This window comes from Temnothorax longispinosus, chromosome 11 (genome assembly GCF_030848805.1).
Source record: "Temnothorax longispinosus isolate EJ_2023e chromosome 11, Tlon_JGU_v1, whole genome shotgun sequence".
NCBI classification, from domain to species: domain Eukaryota; kingdom Metazoa; phylum Arthropoda; class Insecta; order Hymenoptera; family Formicidae; genus Temnothorax; species Temnothorax longispinosus.
The window spans coordinates 13,900,618-13,924,984 of record NC_092368.1 but is presented as its reverse complement, the minus strand read 5'-3'; the positions used below and the strand labels follow the sequence as shown (position 1 = coordinate 13,924,984).

Sequence of the window (24,367 nt, the reverse complement as noted above, 5' to 3'; positions counted from 1 at the left end):
TTTGTTTTTATAGTAAAATACGATAGACGTTAATAAATCACGAAAGTTAAATATATGGATATATTTTAATCCTATGAATTGAAACTAGACAGAGTCCTTATCTCTTTATTATTGTGCATAATATCAAATTAAAATCAATATACTCACACAGCATCGTGGCCTAAAGGCGATACGCATGTAAATTCAATTAAAAGCCTGTTTGTTTATCTGAACGAGCGATTCTTTCGAATCCATCAGCGATGCCGTTCTCGATATGACAATATTACATTATCTTTAGGACGTCGTTTCCGCTATATTTTTTTCAGTGTATTTATTGCGACGACGTACCCGCGACCCATTTCCGTTCTTTTCCCATCTCGATATCGACGATACAATCGATTACAACGTTTCGCTTTCCTCCCGGACGTTTACCCACTATCTGTCTGCTTTATTTATTTATTTGCACACTCGAACGGATTGCGATCACCGCTATATCGTTGTATTAATATAGGTTCAAACGATCGATTTATTTAGACGTTTTGTTTATTTACTGCATGCGGATGTTTAGTCAGCCAACTTTGTACCGCGACCAACGTGAGTGGTCGAGATCAGTGTCGGGTTACGTCACTGATCTCGACCACTCACGATCGATTTTAGTTACGATTGTTTTCGAGATGTTCTGAAATATCGTCTGCGTGAATATTTTCCAAAAATCTCGACACTTGAACTGGCACTACTGCAAAACTTCGCAATTAGAGAGAGAATATTTTTTTATGTTGTTTGAAAAATAATACAAAAATGAACAGTTCCGTTAATACTTGCTTTTAAGCATCATTTGACGCCGCTCAAGCATCTTCGCACGTGTAACACACGTTAAACAATAAGTAATAAAAAATTTATTTCCTGGAAATAACTGTCATCAAGTATTTGCCACTTTTCTCGGAATGTTTCACGAGCCCGGATATTTTTCTGGGAAATAATGTTGCTGCTTTTCTGCAGAAAACGCTGCTTCAATTTACTGCCTCAATCGTGAATCTCATTTACGGGACTCAGCATCGCGGAAAGCGGCTTACAAAAAATTTAAAGGAGCTTTAGTTTTAAAGCTGACTTCGAGATAATTTGTGTCGCGAACTACACGCGAAAGTCCACTTTAAATCTCGACTAACTTGAAATTCTTTGAGCAAAATCGTTCCCGCGTCGCCGTTCAGGAATAATCTCTTGCTTCTTTAAACCGTCCGTCGCCGTGTTGCGATAGAATAATTAATCGTATGGAATAATTAATGGATTTTGGCTAATGGTTTTTCATTCCACTGAATTTATGTACTCCAAAATAATAATTATGAAAGATAATAACTTGATTTTGGTGAACAATTCTCATAATGTCGGTTAGGTACATTTTGTTTCAGGACTAAAGATAAGAGAGTGCAAATAAAAAATAAAGCAGCATTGTTTAATTAGCGTGTGTGTGTGATTTATATTAATAATATTATAATAATTTAATAAAAAATTAATTATAAGTGAAACTTTGACCGATTCTCGCCAATTTTGTTGGTCTTGAAGTACAGTTATTCGCTTTGAATAGTAAATTCAACATACTTAAATCGATAATCGATTTAATTTTTTGATGTTAATAAGCATCCTTTTAATTTAAGTGAAAAAAAGTATAAAAATTCACAAATATTATTAGGCTACAACAAATCAGCCCGACCGAAGATAGCATATAGATATTTCAATTTACTTAAAAGAATTACTGTTGAGATACGAACGGATATATAATCCGAGAATAAGAAGCATCAAACGACACCGTTTACCTTCGCTAACTTTTATGTATGTGCAATTTATTTTATTTTTGTCCCGTTATTTGAAGAGAAATATTATCACGAGTGGTACTTTGATGTTGATGAAAATATTGAAAAATAAACTTTGCCTCTCCGCTATGTATAAAACATTAATGAGCCTTGTTTAATACGGCGTGACGAAAAAATAGAATGTCGCGCGGTGTTACGAATATAATAGCGAGAGGCGGCATGGAAATTTTCATATAGCGACATTTTCTCAAGAGCGCCCCGCTCAAAAGCCGCGTCCATTAATCCGCGAGGAAACGCGGCGCTTCATTATTTACATCCACAGAACTTCGCTTCGCGGTCTTGCTTACACGGCGCGCGCCGTCGCTCGCCATTTAAACTGTCGCCGCGTCCGACGCGGTGATTAACCGAGCGGGTGATCGTAATTAACGGCCCGGCACGACGCCTACGAAACTTAAGGACCGTGACCGTGCAATCTTCTCGGATCACGAAGCACACCGCAAGCCGCCACTGCCGCGCCGCCGCGGCGCCGTGGCTTATTTCGAGAGAGAAAGAGAGAGGGAGCGCTCATTCACTTTTGATTTTGAAACAAATATGTTTCACTAGATTGATTGATTGATTGCACTGAGAGAAAAGTGTTTAGTATTTTGCGACTATAATTGCATATATAGTGAAATAATTATAGTTGGGATTTTTATTTTTAGAGTTATAAAAATAACCTATTATTTTTATTACAATATATTTATATTAATATATTTATAGACTTACTACACATAGATCACAGGTTATGGTATATAAAACCATGTACGTGGTTGAATAAATGCATGTTAAAGCTATGCTATGACAACTATGACAATGTAGTTGGCACCGAAAATAAGTAAAAATCCTAGTGAACTTGTAGTAACTGCAACTATTTTTTTTCTCTCAGTGTTTTCTTAAGTCATTTCAATTACAGAATATTTTATATTTTTTAAATTCTCGAGTTTGTTCTTTTTTGCATAGAACCGTCGTGATTTTTTACACTTTGAAATCTCGATTTACATCGCAGTTACACATGAAAATGATTATTACGACATATAGATAAAGAGAAAACCTTGTTTTCCTTTTAAAACATTTTCTTAAGCTCATACACTTCATGAGATCAGAAAGATAATAAAAGCACTCGGCCCCGGGTACTCTCCTCTTTCTTTTATCTTATTCGTGTGACAACCTTCTCGTATCCCGCGCGTATCTCATATTTTTCTTTCCGCGTTCGTATTTGTGGATCACATACGTGCTCCGCTCGACGGTTTGTTTGACAAGGTTGCCAGGTTCTGATGATTAATCGCTTGCTATTAATTGACTGCGAATCAGAAATCTCTTGCTCCACGTTGCTGTTGCATCTTATCCTCTTTCAACTTTCCCATTATATGCTTATTGGAGCTCTCTTTTAGCAATTTAATGAATGTTTTCTTTTTAAAGTGATCGCGTTCTCAATTATATAAGACCTGTAATAAACGATGTTAAACTTATAACACAGTGAAACATAGAAAGCAATTTATCACACAGCAGATACAAGAGTAACATAAAAGTTAAAGAGTTAGAATTGATGAGAAGTATGATGTGAGTGTATTTATGTTTAAAGACACATAAAGAGATATTTTAATTAACTAAAGTTAGAATATACAATTTTTTAGGTCTGCCAAATCAATAATTATTTACAGATTTTGGGGGAAAATTCTTATGTCTGATATCTACATTAATTTTGTATACGTCATATTGTGTAATATTAATCAAATATTGAAGCAGATTAAATAAATGTCTACGATAAAAAGCAACAGGCAAGTATATGAAGTAAATAGAAAATTTGGTTCACCAAGAACCGAACGATTCTGAACGTTTCTATTTACTTGATATTCTTGCCTGTTGCTTTGTATTGTAGATTTTTAAACGACTTGCCAACAATATTTGATTGATAAGCTATAAGTGGCGAAAAATAAGTCGCGTTTAGGACTTGCTGAGGACGTGTCTTTTCCGCGTTATTCTTACCCGAACTGGCTCGTCCTGGGAGAAGAGTGCGTTAAGCCAGTGTTAGTTCAGTGTAAAAGAAACTTTATCGTGCCTGTCAGCCGCGAGGTAGACGAATGGCGCCCTTAGCACCCTTATCTATCTGCAATTTTTACGCTTAGTCCCTCTTCTCTACCCTCCGTCTCATCCTCGCTCGCTTTTTTTCTTCCTTCCCTCTTTTCCCCGGCCTGCATTAATATCTTCCAGAAGAAGCTCAGCTCTAATCCGTCAAATCCGAAAAGCCTCGCGAAATAAATGTCTACAGGGTAATACACACGGACGGATCGATACAGGATGTGGCAAGATTTGATTCGAAATTTTTCTCGAAGGTGGATCCTGTAATCGATATATATCGTATTGAAAGGGAGTTTCATCTGATTTTTTGTTCAGTATTTTGGACAAGTATATTTAGCCTTTTTATTAATCAGAAGCAAGCTTTCTTTTCTTCTGATATTTTTTTAATTTTTTACTATTTGTATTGTGATACGATTTTTTTTTAAGGAATGCAGATTAATAACAAATTGGGGGAGGGGGGATCGTAGAATTAATTTTCGATCGTGTCACAATTTTATGCTCAGTAATCCAAAAGACAATTAATTATAGAATTTATTATGTATGGGTGCATTTTTCAATCTTTCTGGCTTAGTGTCATGTCACGCAATGTAATGTATACCTACATTTATTACCCGATACACGTGTCACATACACCCGTCGTGTTCTACGGGTACATTTGGACATTTACAAGTTTCAACATTCGCTGTTTAGATACGTGTATATATGAAAAGATCTTTTTTTTTTATCTTCACGGCATATGCGTTTATTTATTATCGGTAGGGTGTGCTGCGTGACCATCAATTCGGATTAGCCCCGCAGCTCAACAGGAATTTTCAAACCACTGTCATTTTTTTTCGCACCCCACTGCAGATTTATGGTATCTATCGTGCTCAGATAGTATGTGGTTGTATCACCAGAACTGGTTGTATTACACGCGCATACGGGACAAAAGGCAGTCACACCGCGACATTCTTTAAATTAAACAAAAGTGCATGCGCTTGTATAAAACATTAGATTTAAAAATAAATTGTAGGGCCTTTTTTTGTTATAAAAAAACTAAGTATGTCGTTATTTTAATGTTAATAGAGCACTTTTTTATTTCTTTGTTTTCTGTCAATCGTTCGTGCTTCACAGAAAACAGCGCAAGGTATGTTGAGATATATTGACCCTAACAAGATCTTCTAAGCAAGCCGGTCTTTCATAATTACGAACTATGCATTTTTATTCCAATCCAATATCCTTATTTCTAACCTTCTTCGTGAATAGTTTAAGAAGATCGGCGAAGCGGATCGGCGGCACCATTTGCCGCTAAGTGCTCGATTGTTGCGAGGTGATTCAACATGCAGGCGCTTCGGCGGGAAATCAATTAGCTCTAAAAGTTTTCCGTCGGCGAGCTTGATGAGCGGACGACTAAAGGAATACCTGACGATGCAAGGAGTGCTGTGCATTCAACTCTTAAACTACCTAGATAATTTTTAATTTCCTTCTGCCCCGTTCTCCACCTTTTCCCATCGCTGAGTAATTCAGATCTAATTAGCTGCTACAAAGAATGACACCCGCTATTCTCATTTTTAATTCTTCAATTAACTGCCGCGGAAGGACGTCCCTGCGGTGTTTTTCGCTCCCCCCCCCCCAGTTCAGCCGTAATTATGGAGATTGCAGGTAAACAGAATTTCTGATCGAGGCTGGAGATGAGATGTTGCATTGCTTATTAATTCGCTGATATATTATTTGACCAGTAATTTAATGGCCGCTGTAATATCTTTCTCAAAGATTGAAAATGTTATCTATAATATTACAATATTACAAGTCTATCACATTAGGGTAACTGGGGGGAATATGCCACTCGTTATGTTTAACAAAGCTACGGCTAGGAGCGTTGTTGTAAATACTGTGAAATTGTTAAAAATATTATATCTGACGTTTTGCCCAAGTTTTACTTCCTGTCAGTATTATAGTTTTTATGGGGTAAGTACAGTATGACAAGTATGACAACGTGCTTTTTAGAATTTTCTTAGTGTTTTATTGAAATTGTACAATAATAAAAACATTCTTTTACATGTTTTTAGACAAGAATGCCCTTCTAAAGTTAAATTACTATACATATTTGTAGATGTGGCATATTACCCCCACATGGGAGTAATATGCCACTTTTGCAACACTTTTGTATTTCTTTCTTTTTAATAGTAAAGAATCAAAATATTTCATTAAAACCATATATAAATAACAGATAAAAGAAGGAAAAAGAAGACCAGTATGCAAAGATACCTCAAAAAGAAAGAGAAATATGAAAAAAAATCATTTTTTTTTAAGTGTGGCATATTCCCTCGAGTTACCCTAATACTATAACAATTATCTGTAATATTATAATACTACACTATCTATACTATATTATCTACAATATTACAAGTCTATTACGAAACATTTTAAATTATTTTCCCAGCTCTAATCTTAAACTTAAGGCAATTAATGATGAAAAGTAAAGTTACTAAAATGTTGGTAAGTTAAATTGTACTTTAATGCGTTTGAATTATGACTGAGTAACAATAAATAGTAAATACAATTTCTTTATAATAATACAATTTTAAGAAAATGGTGGTTTCCAGAACAAAGTAATTTGCATTATTTACAAATGTAGGACTTTCTGAAGCAGATACGCATAAGAGACTCCACGATATGCCGTCTGGGATAGAAAGTTGGCAAGCTTTGATATTCCTTGTTTTTCTCTCTCAATAAAAGTAAAAATTTTTAGAGTAAAGGCGAAAAGCGTTTTGTTCCATTTGCGGATTCACATTGTGCCCGTTTCTTCATCCTTTTCACATTCACAGAGATTGTTCTTTTTTGAAACCTTTTAAATTCTTGATCTAGGGATCGTTGAATCTTTCAGATTTTTATATTCAGCGATTCTTTAATTTCTATGCAATCTTCAATCTTTCATACATTCTAATTTTATTATCTTTATTTATATTAATAATATTTTATTTACAATTTTTTTATTTTACTGCTGCTTTTATGCTGTGCTATCGCACGTAGTCTTTTTATAAATATTTGTTGCTTATAATGTATTTTTTAAATTGTTATTATATTTTCATCTCTCTGAAAGACGAAATATAAATCTATTCTAATATAATCCAACATAATTTCTCTGTCACTTTTTCTTTCAACGTCCGTTTTCCATCTTTCTTTCAGATTTTCTTTTTCAACTCTTCCCTCCCCCGCTCTTTCTCTCTCTCTCTCTCTCTCTCTCTCTCTCTCTCTCTTTCTCTCGGTGGCACACAAATTCTGTTTTTCCCCAACATTCTCCCCAGTTTCTCCTCTTCACGATGTCCGGTGACAAACGGTCGCCTTTCCACGGCAGCCGGAAGAAAAGCCGGTTCAAAGAGCAGGGAAAACGAACGTTGAAAAAAAAAGCGACGGACATTCCGCAGGGAGAAATATTTTCCAGCGTTCGTAACTCATCGAATCTTCCGCGTCACAGAACTCTCGCTGCAAAGAAAATCTACTAACAGCGAATTGACTTTTAATTTATTTAAGCATTTATCATTTATTATTTGCTCCTGCTTTCGTTTATTTTACAGTTTGTTTTCAGGCACATGAAATATGTTGAGTTTGAGTGAATTAAATTTTAATCATAATTTATATAAGAAATACGAAAATACAATTCATATAAAATATTAATAATACAAAATATTTGTAAATTAATACGAAAATTTATATTAAAATATGAATTATTACTTAAAAGTAATCTATAAAAATTATTACTATTATTATTTTTAAAATTATGTTTGTTTTTGTCTGGATATTTAAATATTGGAACTTAATCGTTTATACAAATTTTTTATGTTGGATTATCTGTGTGATGTGTTTGTTTTTTGTACGTAAGTACGTGCGCGTAATTTTGTATAATAATTAATTTTTAAGTACATAGTATATTACTTCTTGTATTATTACATATCAAGATTTCTTTTATCCTGCGTCTTTAGAATGTCTACATTCTTAAACGTAATATGTCTTTACCGTGCTTTTCGCGTCGGCTTAATAAGATTCATAATTGTCTGCCGTAGTAAATTAAAGGCCATAGAGATAGAGTCGGCTAGGCGGATAAGGGCCAGATAAGAGCGGCTGAAAAAGGGGTAGGGTGAGGCCGCGGGGTAGAAGGGCGGTAGGACAGGATATGAAAGATGGGGTCCCGATAATCGAACGGTGAACTGGATCAATTAAATCCTCCGGGGTAGACATTAATTATCGAAGGTGTCGTCGACAGTTTCCGATCGCGCGTGCAATCGAGGTACGATATTCGGAACGAGTTCAGGATTTTGCCCGCGGCGCATCCTCTCCCGCTATCCTGCAACCATCATCCCTTCGTCTCTCTTCGTCCTTATTCCCCGATTGGCCCTTCGGCCTCGTTCGAGACACGTAAGACGGCTTCTTATATTGATCTCTATATACATATATATATGTATACATATATCTATATATGTATTGATTTCAGTTGCGTAACTTGTTTCAAATGGATGTGATGCTAGCAAAATATCGATAAGAATTAGTTTTTTTGAACATTTTTTGAATATTTTATATACAAAAATAATACTAAATATAGTTTAACTAAAAATATGAGAAGAATATCAAGAAAATACCTATATTTATCTCATAATTGGCATTATCTCGCTGTTATCATATATCCTTGAATCCTGCATAATTTTGTCGATTGATCTCGATTTACAATCGCGCGCGAGGATAAATTGCGTATATAATCCGTAATAGAGGTAAATGTGAAGGATATAAACGCCAGTGTTGCGCTATGACACGAATCGAATTATTGATAATTCATAGTGAATTTCGACGCCGGATGATCGGCAAATATAGTCGCTGCGACTGAACTAATGGGATCGTGCCGAAAGTCGATACTCGTCATCACGAGATCTCGCGCGTCTTAATCGGATTTTATCGCAGATTTTCCGGGATTTAATATTCCGCGCTATTTCTCGTCACCGAACGCTGCTATTTTTTGACGTGAACGATATTTTGGTTATATTTTTATGTATATATGCATTGTAAAAGTTGGTACAAAATTCGCTTAATTTTTGATTGAAGTAATAAGTACTGAAATAATCAATATTTTATTTTGACTATTATTTCAATTTTAATATTAAGTGTAATAAGAGAAATTACTAATAGCTATTAATAATAAGTTTTAATGCTAATTTTAATAAATAGGTATAAATTTTATTATTATCGATTAATCTATAAAATCCTTATATCCAGTCTTTCTTGAATTCTAAATTGGAATAAAAATAAGTAAATATGATAAAGTGTATAGATATAATCAAAATTATTTGTCGTTTAAAAATTAGCGAAATGTTATAACCATTTTCATTTAAGAAATATATAAATGATACGTTTTAATAACTATATTTTAACTTTATTCTTTAAAACTGAAAGAAAAGCAGATATTTTTTAAGTATAAACTTATTCTTTTCAGTCAGAATGTTTTTCTTTTCTTCCATTTGAATCTTTTTCCGGGAATATTTCTGTTTTCTGTCTCTTTGAATGTATTTTTTATACACAGTGCTTCGTAAAGTTGGCATCAAGCTTTAGAAATATATTCTTTTATAAGTCAATTTTGATTAATTTTTCGTAAGAAATTCAAGTAGCGCATATAATTAAGTTTGCAAATAGATAAGAGGACGTATTATCCTTTATAGTTAATTTCTCTGTTGTATTTTAAATAATTTACAGCTTTATTTTATGCATATTATTATCAAAATAATACTGAAAATGTTAAAATTTCAAAAACTACGCTAAAAGAAAATTTATCTCTAAATCTGTGAAATAATATGCAAAATGTTACATCAATCTTCTGTCATACGTTTAAAATTGTATAAAATTTATCATAATATATATATGTATAAACTATTACTGCCACAAAGACTGCCTCCTGCAAATACGTGGAAAAATAAAGCGCCCCGAGCGAAAGTTATGTATTGCGTAACGCCGAAAATGTCTCGTTGCATTATTTTATATCGCGTTAAACTTTCCCACGCATCGCTGTTGTGAATTAACGTCAGCTTCATTTTTAACGATGAGCCCGGGCGTTTTCGAGCGGCTTAAATGTGGTGTCAGGCAGTCACGCTGTTTGAATGATCGGTGATCCAGCTAAGCCTCGTTTAAATTTTAAGTGAAAAAGACTAGAGGGAAACGCGCATCGATCGTTCGTGGGAGCTTACGAGCCCGCGCCTCTGTTTTTATCGTGTCCGTTATATACGGGATATATATGGGACATTTCGAATATCATTTTTTTCCCTTGAACAAAGATACTGTATAACGAAGTAAGAAGGCTGCTTGTTCCCACTTCCCACTGTCGAGGCGGATAAATTGACGTCATTTATATTAAGATAAGATAAAAATATATCGAAGATGGTTTCCTATTTAATGTTATCGGAGGAAGAAATTATAGGGAATTGTATATAATTGCGTGTTTGTTTCACTAACAAGTCAATGTTATTTACATTTCCGATTAAACATGCGTATCGCGCGTGTTTGGTCAATAATAAAGCAATACAGATAATAATAAATTATGCACAATAGAACAAATTTATTTACGATGTCACTCCATACTGGGTTAATATTTAACTATTTAGTATACTTGATTCACATTCAATATCCGACCATCTATTTGCCTTTATTTAATATAATTATAAAATTTATTAAAACCTTTAATCGTGCATTTTTATATACGTTATAAATCTTAATGCTAGAATTTATTGAAATTTTTGATGCATAATGATCGTCCACGTTTTTTTCATTGGTCGCGTTCACCAGACCAAGCCGCTCAGTAGCAATCGAACGTGATTGGCTCTTACTTTTAGAACCAACCAATCAACGTAGAGTGATGATAAGACGAACTCAACAGTTGTGTCTGCTGAACGCGGCCATTAAATAGAAAATTTAATCAATATATCGCACGAGGGGAAGAAATTTTCCTTCGAGTTTCGGGTTGTCGCTATTAATCATCTTCTTCTTCCGTCATCAAACATTCAGACATCGTTTTCTTGAAGTTTCCATTCGATGGGGCGAAAGAAACGAAGAAGCTGAAAGACACGTGAAAAGAGCGGAACATGTCGGGAAGTTTTATTTCCGGTCGACGGGGCCTGTGGTGTATCGGGCCCGACGCGAGCGAGAACGCGAAATGGCCGACTTAAGGAAGTTTTACTGCGAGACAAACCGGAAGTGATTCGGCTATCCCCGGGGAAACTTTCTTTTCTTCCTGCGGGCTTTTTCGTCGGATTACGACCGCCGACGAACATCCATTCTCGTTTAACGCTTTTATTTACCGTTTGCGGCTGTCTCTCCAACTTCCTCCCGCTTATCGGAATTTTCTCCAGTCGCGCTTTGCTTTTTGCCGTTGTTTTATTTTTTTTCTACTGTCCCGCCGAAGAGCTCCTCGCGATAATGCCAATGAATATCCATTGCGCCGGGAGAACTCAAATTATTTCGAATCTCAGCCAATAATCAAGGATCTAGCGACGTTAAGATCTGTGTTTGGATCAGATAATGGATACGAATACATTATTTCCAACAAATTTGCAAGAGAAATGCTTAAAGGATAGATTTGAAGTTTAAAGATAAAGATGATCTAAAGATGATTAAATATTTCAAAGATTTATTTTCTTAAATGTCATTCAGACTCAGATATCGGATGTTTAAACAATAGGGGTATTCAAATAAGTTAAAGTTTAACGGTTTGACAGGTTATGTCGGGTTAAAGTCGAGTAAAAAGTTAATTAATTAACTTTGGGCGCGCTACTCTTTAAGGTTATGCAAAATACATAAGTGACTCATTAACCTATCACATTAATCTTTGGGTTAAAAGTTTAAAAATTAACTTTTTACTCGACTTTAACCCGACATAACCTGTCAAACCGTTAAACTCTAACTTATTTGAATACCCCTAATATTTCTGTTCCCCAAATTCAGAAACAATATTTCAGCCGCATAATTGCTGATAAATTAATGTTTCTTTTAATCCCTCCTACATCTCTTTAAATGCTCTGAGCAGTATAATTTGAACAATCTAGATGCTCTGCTTTGTCACGGAATTTCAACTACATCTCGATGCCAGTGGGCAATCATTATAGCATCGGAGCGAAAAAGGCCCCGGCGGCGGCGACCGTTAGGCATGTCGAATAATGCCGAGGGCCACAGGCATTTTTTCCGGTCCAAGTGTACTATTTTTTTACGTCCGTTCTGTCCTCTATTGCGTAGGGTGTTCTTTCTATCACTTCTTGTTTTTCCTCTTTTTTTTCGAGCTCGCCAGTGTCCCTCGGAAAAATCTATAAATCTAGTGCACGGGCTCGCGAACGTCAGGACCATTCGTCAGCGGGCAGATTGGTGGGAGGGAATGGATTCGTGGGGGGGGGGGGGGGCACCGGGGGGTGCATACGTGGCCGAACCCGTGTCAGGTGAACACTGCAGCTTCGTCCCACATGCAATAAAGCCGCGACGATTTTACGAGCGAGGCGAGCCGGATGACGAGGTAATTTACCTACCCGCTGGGAGAGAGAGAGGGATGAAGGGACGACGCGGGAATGAATCCATACCCGTGACTCGCTACAAGGCGCGTTCGATCGTTTCGATAAAGGTCGGGCGCTTTTTACCCGACGGCCCCCTAAGAGCGATGTCACGTGATTTTTGTACCCCCGCGGAATCTTCAATCTTCATTCTATCATGCTTGGGTATCGATCTAATGTAAGAACCGCGTCTAACCGCAAGATGTACTCTCTCTAAAAATCAAAGAGTGAAGAGTGATATAATCTCGCTAGAGCCGCTCTAAAAATTTGAATGAAAAATTCACTCCTACCTTATGAGAGGGAATGCCCGCATTCCGCATTTACTCAATTACAAATTAGAGTGACAACTCTCTCTTTTGGAATGACTATCCATAATCACTCTAATTCTAATATATTGGCGAAACCACTGTATGAGATTTAGAGAATGGAAGGAGAACTTCAATAGTTTTGTATTAATTTTTAAAGATTGATACATGTTTAACGACTTTCATAAGAATCTGTGGGCTTAAAAACGACTTGAACTGAATGATTTCAGGCTGGTCTCCACTCCCACGCGACAGAATGAAGCAGCGAGCAGCAGTAGCGGGTCGACTCAACACGGGGCGACGTTCGCGGTTCGGGTTGGCACGATGGACGGGGTAGTCACGCATCATTTACGAGCTGAAACACGAAGAGATCTGGCGGCCTGGGCAAGGGCGATCGTTCAGGGATGCCACGCGGCCGCTCATTCCTTACGGGAGTACACCGTTCGTAAGTAATCTTACATATTAACTATACACTTGATCATTAATAATTTAAAAAAGAGGCTGATTTTTTTAGATATTTGAAGTAATTCTTAGTAAATTAATTTAAGAAGGTTAGGAAAATTTGGAAAATAAAATTGACAAATAGTATATACATTAAAAATTGTGTGGACGAGAGACGGAAATGCGTAGCGTCAAATACTTGAGGAAATGGTGAACTCGAGTTCCTTCGATGTTAGTTATATAGCGGCGAATGATAGTCGACATCTACTACTCTCGTCATTTTCCGCGTTCGGTTCGATGAATTTTAATTTCTTTTCAGAGACGACGAACGGCAATAATAAATCGAGATGAATGCCTCGCCCATTTCATACGCGTCTTTTTATTCGCGTCTTGCGTCGAACTCGTCGATGATAAAGAACCGTGGATACCGATGCGGCAGAAATGCGCAATGGAAAAATGTATTACAAATACAGGCTGTCTCATAAAAAATAGCGTGTCGCAAGAAATTTACATGCAAATTAAATACAGTTATTTAATTACGATCACGATGATTAAAAATAAATAAAAAATATAGCCTTTATTCATTATTATTTATTTTTAACGTAACTAGGTTTATGAAATAATAAAATTTATAATTAAAATTTTCTTACCAATTATCTAATCACATTTTTATTCAGAAAAAATGAACAATCAATTTATTAAAAGATTTATTTCGATTATGTGTATAAGTTTAAATTATTTAATTATTATAATTTGTGTTATTGTTATAAGTAAAATAAGAAAAATTGGCGAAACAATAAACATCATAAGGAGAATAAACAAGACACGAAATTGACCTATATTAACAGAATTTGTATCTATTATCCCTTACAGATATTACGAATGTACTAAGAATATATTTAATTTCGTAAAATATTTTCTACGTTTGCAATATTCTCCGAACATTCTCAGAATCTACATGTGCAGTTAGGGATAATAACGATAAAATATAAAAATAATATTTAAAGAAACGTTTGAATTGTATTAGGTTGAATGGAATCAATTAAATAGGATAGGATATTGCATAGATTCATATCTTTCTTTACCTACTGTTATTTTAATTTCGTTGATATTTCGTGTGTTATAGGTTGCACATGGCAAGGCAAAGCCTGTCAGTTGGTTGTCAACCACGAGGAAGGTTTCGCGCTTTACGCCGCAGGAACGCGGGGCACTGCCGGGAACGGCGTAAGTCCTGCTTCACCGCCCACGCCACTCTGGAGAAGATCCTTCGACAAATTGAAAATGTCCGCGGACGACGGCGCCCGTCTTCTGTGGCTCGATTTTGGAGGCGAAGACGGCGAAATTGTGAGTATTTGATAGACATACGGATTTTAGAACACAAAAGGACTGAGAAGACTGGAAATTTTAATGTCTCTTTAATGTCTTTGGAGTAAATCCACCGTAAATTTGAGGATAAGTTTATGAAAATGAAGGAACGTTTGTTATAATCGTAAATTTTTTTATTTTAACTTACATTATTATTTTTTTTTATTAATGACTAAAAAAGGCTAGTTATATATTCTTAGTTCTTAAAAAACTATTTCCTTACTCTTTTCCCGAATCTATAAATACTTAAAATTGATTACTTAAAAAGCAGATATTTTCTTAAAAAACCCGGAAGCTTACGTATGCCGTACTTCGGTCAATAAGTAAGAAGTATCGATTAATTCTATTGTAGGAGCTTGATTTGGAGAGCTGTCCGAAACCAATCGTGTTCGTTCTGCACAACTTCCTTTCGGCGAAGATACATCGGCTCGGTCTGAGTGCATAGGGGCACGAGGGGGCCCTCACTGAGGCCCCCGATTTGCCTCCCCACACCACCAGGTCTGTTACCAGCGTCTTTCTTCATTGAACTCGAAAGAATCACACAGTGAGGAAGAAAATGTCGATTTCTTTTCTTTCGAGGGGATTTGAAGTAACAAATAACAGTAACCGTGACTTGATGAGCCATGAAACATCATCCTAATGGATTAAGAAATGTAAGGACTATCCTTGTCAAAAGGTTCCGCATCGCGTGCAGTATCCTATTCCCTAGTTTTTGAAACTTTGGAATGCGGAGAGAAGAAAGAGTTCGAAGTGAAACAGAGTAAATAGTGTAACAGTTTAGGAATGAGTGAGAGTAGAATAATGAATTCGGGCAGGATAGCGATCCGAGAATTCTATAACTGGATAAAGCTATAAATTTGAAATCGATAAAGTTTTAATACGATGAATATTTAATTTTTTATAAATTTCTTGAAACTTAAAATATTAGACATTTAGAAAATTAAAGTTTTAGATATTCCAGTATTTACAAATCTGAAACCTTAAAATCTAGGATTTCCGGGGATAGTTTTAAAAATTCCACAATGGTCGAAACTTTAGAATCTTCAAGAATTGATTTGATTATTTACGATTCAAAATTTTAGTATTTATTTTAGTACGTAATATGTCAAGAATTCTCAAAGATTCAAATATTTACAATATTCAAATCAAATTTCAATATATAAGATCCTAAAGATTAAAAAAAACGGCCTAGCTTTTTTCAACAAAGATGCAAAGATTCAAACTTGCACACATCGTAGAATTCTCGGACACGGTCCAAGGATTCCAGTATTTCGTCAAAGAGGTATAAGCAAGGTGAAAAGAAGACTGTGCATTTATTAATTTTGACAGTCCACGTTTGAGGGTCTTCATCGAGAGGCTCGATTGCGAATAAATCGACTCGAGACGGTCGTTAAAAAAAAACTGGACAACAGTCCCTTTTCTCCTTTTTTATTTTCGACGATAATCGATACGAAGCCATCCACGAGACGATATATCGAAGAAAGTACGATACGTGACAAGGACGGAGAAGCGGCGAGGTGAGAAGAAAAACACCCGCGCCGCTGATCAACGCGCCTAAGTAACTAATTTAATTAACTACTTACCTAACCTTAAGTAAGAGTAATCGCAAAGAACTGATTCGACAGATTATCGATAAACATTCATTAAACCGTTGTCGGATGTTAAATTGCGATGATTGTAACGAGCATGGAAATCAGATGAGCACGATTGTTTAAATGACGACTACGATCCGTGAAAATATTCTCGCTTTTAAATGCAATTCGTACAACTTGAGTTCGAGAAATGACGTGAAATGATATTTTGATGAAAAGTATTCCTATTTGTTATACGCGCGCGAGAGAAAATGTTTCATAAAATTAAATTTGTAATTAAATTAAATTTTTGTTTGTTGAATTAAATTACGTCTCATTAAATTAAATCTTTTAATATTGGCTTTTATTTAACATTTTTATTTAATAACGTTTACAAAATAAATATTTTATAACAAGAGATAACATGGATTAATTTTATTACATAAACGCTTTGATTTAATTTTAATTCAATTATGTTAATTAAATCACGACGCAAACTTGAATTAAATTACGATATTTTAATAAGCAATTTTAAATATTATTTTTTATTTTAATAATTTATGTTACATGTATTAATTTTTTTTTCATTAATATATTATTCATTAAACGATGCAATTATGTACGGACGAGATATTTTACAACTTGACAAACTTTAGATATATTGACATTTTATTTAGTTAATATTCACATAAATTGTCCGTTATTTGGGCATAATTAATTTTTAGTCGATTTTAATTACCGTCATACATCTCATTTTTGTCCACATTATTTCTCCAGCTATTTCGTGAAGTAAAATATTCGCATAGAATTTAAAAATTTCTCTTCGTCGTTTAAACATTGTGATAACCCTGATCATACGCATGATTGAGACGTTTAGACGAAGCGTGTAACGTCGTTACGAAAGTAGGAGCTAATCGTAATAAAGCCCGCGTTTTCACCGTGCATGTAGCGTTACGGCGTGGCCAGAACTAGTCCCGAAATCTAATTCTCATGTAGATATCATACATTCGACGTAAACATAGGTACCAATCGTATAATTGTATTTAAGATTATGTGGTATATTGTATTATGGCGAAATGTTGAACACCACATTATTGATAGAATTTATTGTTAGGATATCGTAATATTGAAAATTAATAGTGCCCTCCCCCCGTGACATTTAACGCCACATTTCTGTCAATGTAACAATGAAAATGGGATTTTACTATTGTGCGCGGTGAAAACGCAGCCGTTATTAACAAACAATGAGCCGCTCATTGGTGTTTCGACCTTCCGCTTCCCTCGAACGCTTGCAAAATAATACATTCCTTTAAAATCGCTCAAGTATTAAGTTGCGAAACGAAACCGGAAACGGTAATAATAATGATAATAAATTTGTTTTACCATTCCGAACGAGTTTTGCGAAAATGTATATTGCAACGCGAAAATAACGAAATGGAGGCTGATATTCAATTGTAGCAAATTATGATTAGCGCACTTTCAGTTTGTCGAATTTTTAAATATATTTTTGTATAATACGAATTTTACTTGAAAATTTTCGTGACGATTCTCTGGGCTTTGTGTAAAAACGAGCTTCTCTCAATCGGCCCGGTAACCGTATATAATGAAGGGGAATATCACGTTTTACATACTTCAATTTTACACAGAGATTTCTGGTCAGCTTTGCTCTCATTTTTTGTTCCCCCGGAAAAAAATTTACGTGCGTCGCACGACACTAAAGTACCACCACGGAGTTGAAAAACACCTGGAAAGGACTTAAAGAGTTTACTCTCTTGATCTTCCGGCGAGAGAACTTTTTCGCAAGATAACGTGTTTCGTTTCGGTAAGACGATATTTATGTCACTCTCTCCCCCGCCTGCCCACACAGAGTCAAAGCGCCCCACGAGTGAGTTCACGGAAGTTGGAATATCCGGCGCGTTTCTCCTCTCGCGGCCAAAATACTTTCTCGGAATTGTACTCGAGAACGGTGAGGTGATCGCCATCGATCTCCTCCGCCAGACAAAATGGAAATATCCTCTCTTGGCCGTTCCGTGGCGAGAGGCGAGAATCGAGGTTGACTTGTATTTTAAAATCTTCCGTCTCTTCGTATCACGATGAACGGTATTGAGAAAGAACCTAGTTTTTAAATTCTTGAGAATTTGGTGGTGTCGAAATTTGCCAAGTTTTTGTCGAGTATTTTACACATCTTTGTGTAAAATAAATTGACTTCTATTTCGTAGTGGAAGGAAAGCACGAAAGTAATATTTGAAAAATATAATCTGCTAAAAGTCGATGAGTGCTTTTTTTGAAAAAAAAAGAGACGAAAAAGGATATACGTTGTGCGAAATCGAGGGAATTTAGTACGTCAATGTTAAATTAAAAGGACGATTTATTATACACCTCGAAAAATTGTTCTACGGAATTTTTTCCAACATTTTATTTTTATAGCATGTGATTTTTTAATTTTACACGAAACGTTTTAAGTGTAATTCATACATTTATTAGTTCTAAGAACCATTGTTGGACAAAAATAGAATATAAATCGCCAAAAGTATCGCATCCTAAACTATTATGGCATTTATAATTTAAACGAAACCTCAAAAGAAAAAAGCGCGAGATAGAAGGTCCCTTGATAATTCAATGGGCGGCTATTCTAGCTGTTTTGTACGATTCGTATTCTTTAACGCAAGTAAATTTAAGGTAGCGAAAAAGCGTCGATGTGTACAGCCTGATTTTTTTGTTTCCGAAAAGCAATAGCATATCTAAACGATCATTCATATCACTGCTCAGAATGTAAATGTTAAAAAATTCATATAATACGACAGGAAGGGGATATAAAAAGGTTGCGAGTGTTTTCAAGGATCCAGGACTTTTATTTTAAGTGATTGAAGGATCTAATAATCAAAAGGTCTAGAATTATGATTTTCTAGAATCTGGGAACTCATTTGTAAATTTTACACAATCTGTTTGTAAATCTATTTTTAACTTTTTAAATGAATTTTAAATTGACTTGTAGGGATTTGATATATATTGGACGGTATAAAATCTAGAAATCTGAGGATCCATCGATTTCATACGCTCTACAGATGAAATATGAATCTGAGAATATACATAAATTAAAGATGTACAAGAATTTACAACTTTAGTTTCTCGAAGATGAAAATTCTCATAAAAATCAAAAGCCCTGGAATCGAATCGAAAAGTGAGAATCGAATCTAAATATACATATACTTTTAATTTAAAAAATTTAGAATTTCTGATTGATTTCAGTACTAGACATTGAGAATCTCTTTAATTTTAAGAAGTGTGATAGAAGACGATAATTTTAATACGTCAAGTCAATCGAAGATTTACCGGTAATCAGTGATTTCCGGAATCATTAAATCATATTGAAACGAGGAAATCAGGCATTTAAGAAGTTATCTTTGACACAAGGTGTTACGAAAGAATGTAAGAATGAAGGCTTCTTTTCACAGACTTTTATAGCATATCGAAAGTATATTATACTTCACCAGGCTAGAGATCAGCATAAGCAACTACTGCCTATCGCTCTTATTTATTCGTTTAAAATAAATTATTTATATCGCTAAAGAATATATATATATTTTTTTTTCTATGCAGATACACTTGCAACGTTTCTATGTCTTATTGTTAGAGTACTTCATGACCAAAATTTCTGAATTTCTTCTTCTAAATATCTTTTATACATTTCTTCTTTACTATTCTATTCTATTTATAATAATAATGATAACGCTAATGATAATTGTAATGATAATGATAATGATAATGATAATAATAATGAGACAGCGACCTGTAACGGGTAACGCGGATTATTACCCGTCGTGCGGTAACGTTTCGTAGCTTCGGAAGTTACAAGACGAACCTTCAAACACAATAATGGTGATGATAATAATAATATTTTAACTACTAATAGATTTTTGTATTATAAATTTTACCTATCATTCGTCTGGCGTGTGTTATAAAAGCCTGTGATTTTCTTTTTTCTTGTATAAATACGAGTGTCTCCCATCGAGATTGTTGAATGTTGTATAGGGTGGACGTACAATAATAAGATTGAAGTTAAGTAGACATATCAACGAAGTCATGTCCTATTGATTTTATCCGTTTACCACTTCCCGAGTATATTTCTCGCGCCTCTCGAGCCGAACCGGAACGATTTTTCGCCGCCTCGTATAGTTTCGTGTTTGTTGTAACTGTTGTAAGTATATATAGATGATTTAATAAAATCTCCACAATCGTTTTGCATCTACAAACAATCACTGAGTAATTAGATATTTCGTCGATGATCTTAATCTTGATGTAAAGGTATGTTCGATGAAATGTCTTTTGAAATAAATAATTACTAGTTATTGTATCAACACACAACACTTTATTATTGAGATTTTATAAGAATAGAATTAGATCAGGTTGAAAATAATTGGAATTGGCAATTAATTCTATGTATTTAATTTTTCTCTTACCTGTGGATAGTATTAAATAATTTATATAAGTAGACTATTTAATATTTTTATAGCATATCTGCAAAACTACATATCTGCAATCTGATGCAATCTCATCTTTAGTATCGGGGTAAATGGCGGCAAGGATATTAGCGGTGAATTATCGCGTCCGTTTTGGATCGATGGAGTGCGTCTCGCATAAACGCGCGTAAGCGACTGTTAACAAGTTATTAACAATTAATTATTATTAACGAACTAAGTTGAAACATCGAGGATTTTATTAGCGTATTCGTTCGCGCGTGGAATGCATATTTTTTAAATAATTTAGAGTGAATCGTTGAGTAAATCGGAAGATGAGACAGGAACCTTCCGCTTTATTTTCTCTAAGTTTACAGCAAATTTGTATATTGATGAGTTACCAAATAAACAAAAGCAGTTAGAACAACGAATGGGACTGTTATTCTTTATTCTATTTCTGAAAATGTATTTATTTTAGAATTTTTTTATTATTTACATTTTTATTATAATAAAAATGTAAGATGAAACTATGAAGGCAATATTGAATAACTAACAAGTGAATAATAAATTTTATTTTAAATAGTTATAAGAATTGATGGATTAGCAGTTGCTAACACAAGCTGAAAATAAACTTGAGTTGATCCTATCATATTTTTGTCTGCATTATAATTCTTATTTTTGAATGCATAATAAATAAATATTCTAATGTGAAAATGCTCCATAATTTTTTAATTATTAAATGCCGGATTTTAGGATTTATTAACATAATAACTTACTTTATTGCTATGAAAAAATTCAGATTTTTGGAATTTGAGTTACACTGGAAATGTTAATGTTTAGATTATAATTCATACTTGCGCACAAATGCATGCTTTGAAATGAAATGAAGACAATTTATGAATATTTATGACGAAACAAAATATTTTTGCCTAACTCGAAAGCAAGCGATTTCTGTATTCACGTTTGCAAAAGCGTTTTTATTTATTTTGACTATTATGCCGTGTGTATAAAACTCCAGACGATCAATTTTAACGCATCCTGTATCATACACGAGCTTTCGGAACGCAGCGTGTGATTTACGTGCGGTAAGCCCCGCGAGCGAAATGGAGGAGATCTTCGACCGGAAGACAGATCAGAAAAGTTTCGCGAGGCAATCACGAGACGTGGATATTGGGACTGCCGATAAAAATGACAAAGTCTCGAAACTTTTTTGTTCGTCCCCGCCGCCGTCCGCGTCCCTCCGCTCTGTGAAAACCTATTTTTGTCGTTTCCAGTCACGAAGCTGGCGCGATTCTTTTGAATTTCTTTAGAACTCCAATCGTGCAGTCGTAAATTATGTATCGAAACGCAAAGAAAAGAAGATTTCTTTTAGATTGTATTTACTGCCGACTACGATATCGCTGGTTCAAGTACATCTAAAACTAGTTGCAACTTCATGTGTTAGAACACTACGTTCGAATATACGTTTTTTCAAATAAGAAATCATAACAAAGCATATTGCACTCTCTAAAAGTCGAAGAGTGAAATATCTCTCAAAACGAGTAAAATTTGAAAAGCAAGTGAAAATTGAGCCTGTGCACTTTGAGTAATTTGCCATTCTAAGAAAGAGTAAAATTGCGTTTTATGAGTTGGAGTGAAATCGCACTCTATTTGAGTGAAAGAGCGCTCTTTTCGAGTGCAGTAGATCAGTGACCATAGAAGTGATCGAATTATGTCAGTCTACAATTTTGAGTGGAAAACTTCACTCCGTTAGAATTATTTATTAGTCGATCTTTAGTGAATCGTGACTTACTATTTAGCTTTAGAGTGAGATCGTATCATTCCGGTATATTATTGGCGAAATCACTCTATGAGATTTAGAGATTTAGAGATCAAAGTGAGATGAGATTTTTTGTGAGTCTCTTAATAATAGATTCGAATATATTAAGATGGTTTTGAACTTTCCGTAACTATTTTAAACAGCAAAATATTAGTGTGCTTTCACCGATAAATTGCTTTTAATTGATTTATTTGGAAAATAATAATAATTATAATAGTAATAGTTAATAGAAAAGTATTTCTGCTAAATAAAAAATAGAATAAACAAAACAATTTCAGTCGCCAGCAAATAATTCAAAATAAGTCGGTTTATTTCGACCCAACTGGCCAATTGATACAGGAATTGCACGACGTTTTGACCGAATTCTGGTCCTTATCGAGTGCCTTTGTTCGAGTTACACCGATCCGCATAACAAAATTAATTGCATCGTTGATGTGGTGTCCTGACTACATCAAGATAAACGCAAAGAATTCTTATGCGTTCCAAAACAAACGGTGATACATGAGATTAAAAACGTCACCAGCCATATCGAGGCAACAACGTCCGAACTGGGAAATAGTTCGACTTTGACTGTCTTACTGTTCGGACGTTGTTGCCTCGATATGGCTGGTGACGTTTTTAATCTCATGTATCACCGTTTGTTTTGGAACGCATAAGAATTCTTTGCGTTTATCTTGATGTAGTCAGGACACCACATCAACGATGCAATTAATTTTGTTATGCGGATCGGTGTTACTCGAACAAAGGCACTCGATAAGAACCGGAATTCGGTCGAAACGTCGTGCAATTCCAGTATCAATTGGCCAGTTGGGTCAAAATAAACCAACTTATTTTAAAAAATAGAAATTAATATATAAAAAATAATAGAGGAGATCAATTTTTTATTATAAATTATTATATATTTACGTACGGGGCGTTTTATTATGAGATACTTTGTAAACCGAATTCAAATAGCACGATTGTAAAGAAATATTGGCCACGGATTAAAAAGCATTTCGAAAAAGCGATTATTGATCAACAATACAGACATTTCCGGGCGTGTTTTACGCTGTTTATTGGTTTTCCACTGTTGCACGCTTCGTCAAATAGTGCGAATTATCATTGTGCTCGGCGATTGTATGTCGCGTCCAGAAAAAAAAATTGAAACCGATAAAATCGATCGAAGATTTGACGCGTACCTATACTTGTCAATACTGTTCAGACTTTTGTGCAGTGGCTTTATCAACTGTTCGCGTTATGGGGGTTACGATATCGGCGATGCGCTTTTGTGTTACGAAACTTTATCTGGATATTTGCAAATGCCGCGTTCACCCCGCAACATTCGAAAATAGAATTAACACGTTCTCTATGCTTCATCAGTTTTTACAAATTCTAAGGCCGGTATTCATAATCAGATCTTATTTCAATACCATCTTAAGTAATATCTTAAGATGCAAATACGGCTCTGTGATTGGTTAACGACATCTTAAGATTGTACTTAAGATGGTCTTAAAATATAAGAACCGATTATGAATACCGTCCTAAATGTAGCAGCATAAACTAATTTCTGGATTTCCCCAATAAAAATATAAAACATTTAGATACGAGAACATTTTACGTTATGGATAAAAACATTTTGAACAAATTAAGTTTTAGGAGGTAATAAATAGTGAAGCATGATTTTTAATCAACTTCAAGTACGAAATTTTTCCAGAGATTTTATTTTAACTTTGTTTTGCTTAGTTTTTTTCGTACTAAAAATAAAAAATTTGGTAAACATATATCGTTAACTTATATCTTTATTTTTCTATTTAGAAGGAGTAATATTATGTAGTTTTAAATGGCTATTCTGCAAAAATCATAGTTTGAATTTATATAAGTAATATTCTGAGATATAGTTTTTTAAGGTTTCTTTTTTTAGTGTATTTCTGTTGAAAAATTCTTTATATATGATTACATGTAAATATTGTTTATAT

General features: G+C 34.6%; 1 protein-coding gene across 5 annotated transcripts in view; it reads left to right on the top strand.

Annotated features, from left to right (window-relative positions):
* Window positions 1-21,024, top strand: part of Syn1 (Syntrophin-like 1) — a 227,897-nt gene extending 206,873 nt beyond the window's left edge. For all 5 annotated transcript variants that reach the window (XM_071792661.1, XM_071792660.1, XM_071792659.1 and 2 more), the window contains 3 exons: window positions 12,990-13,204; window positions 14,327-14,544; window positions 14,918-21,024. In XM_071792661.1, the coding sequence (XP_071648762.1) occupies window positions 12,990-13,204; window positions 14,327-14,544; window positions 14,918-15,010 (526 nt within the window). In that variant the 3' untranslated portion in view covers window positions 15,011-21,024. The remainder of the gene's footprint in view (window positions 1-12,989; window positions 13,205-14,326; window positions 14,545-14,917) is intronic.
* Window positions 21,025-24,367: the final 3,343 nt, after the last annotated feature.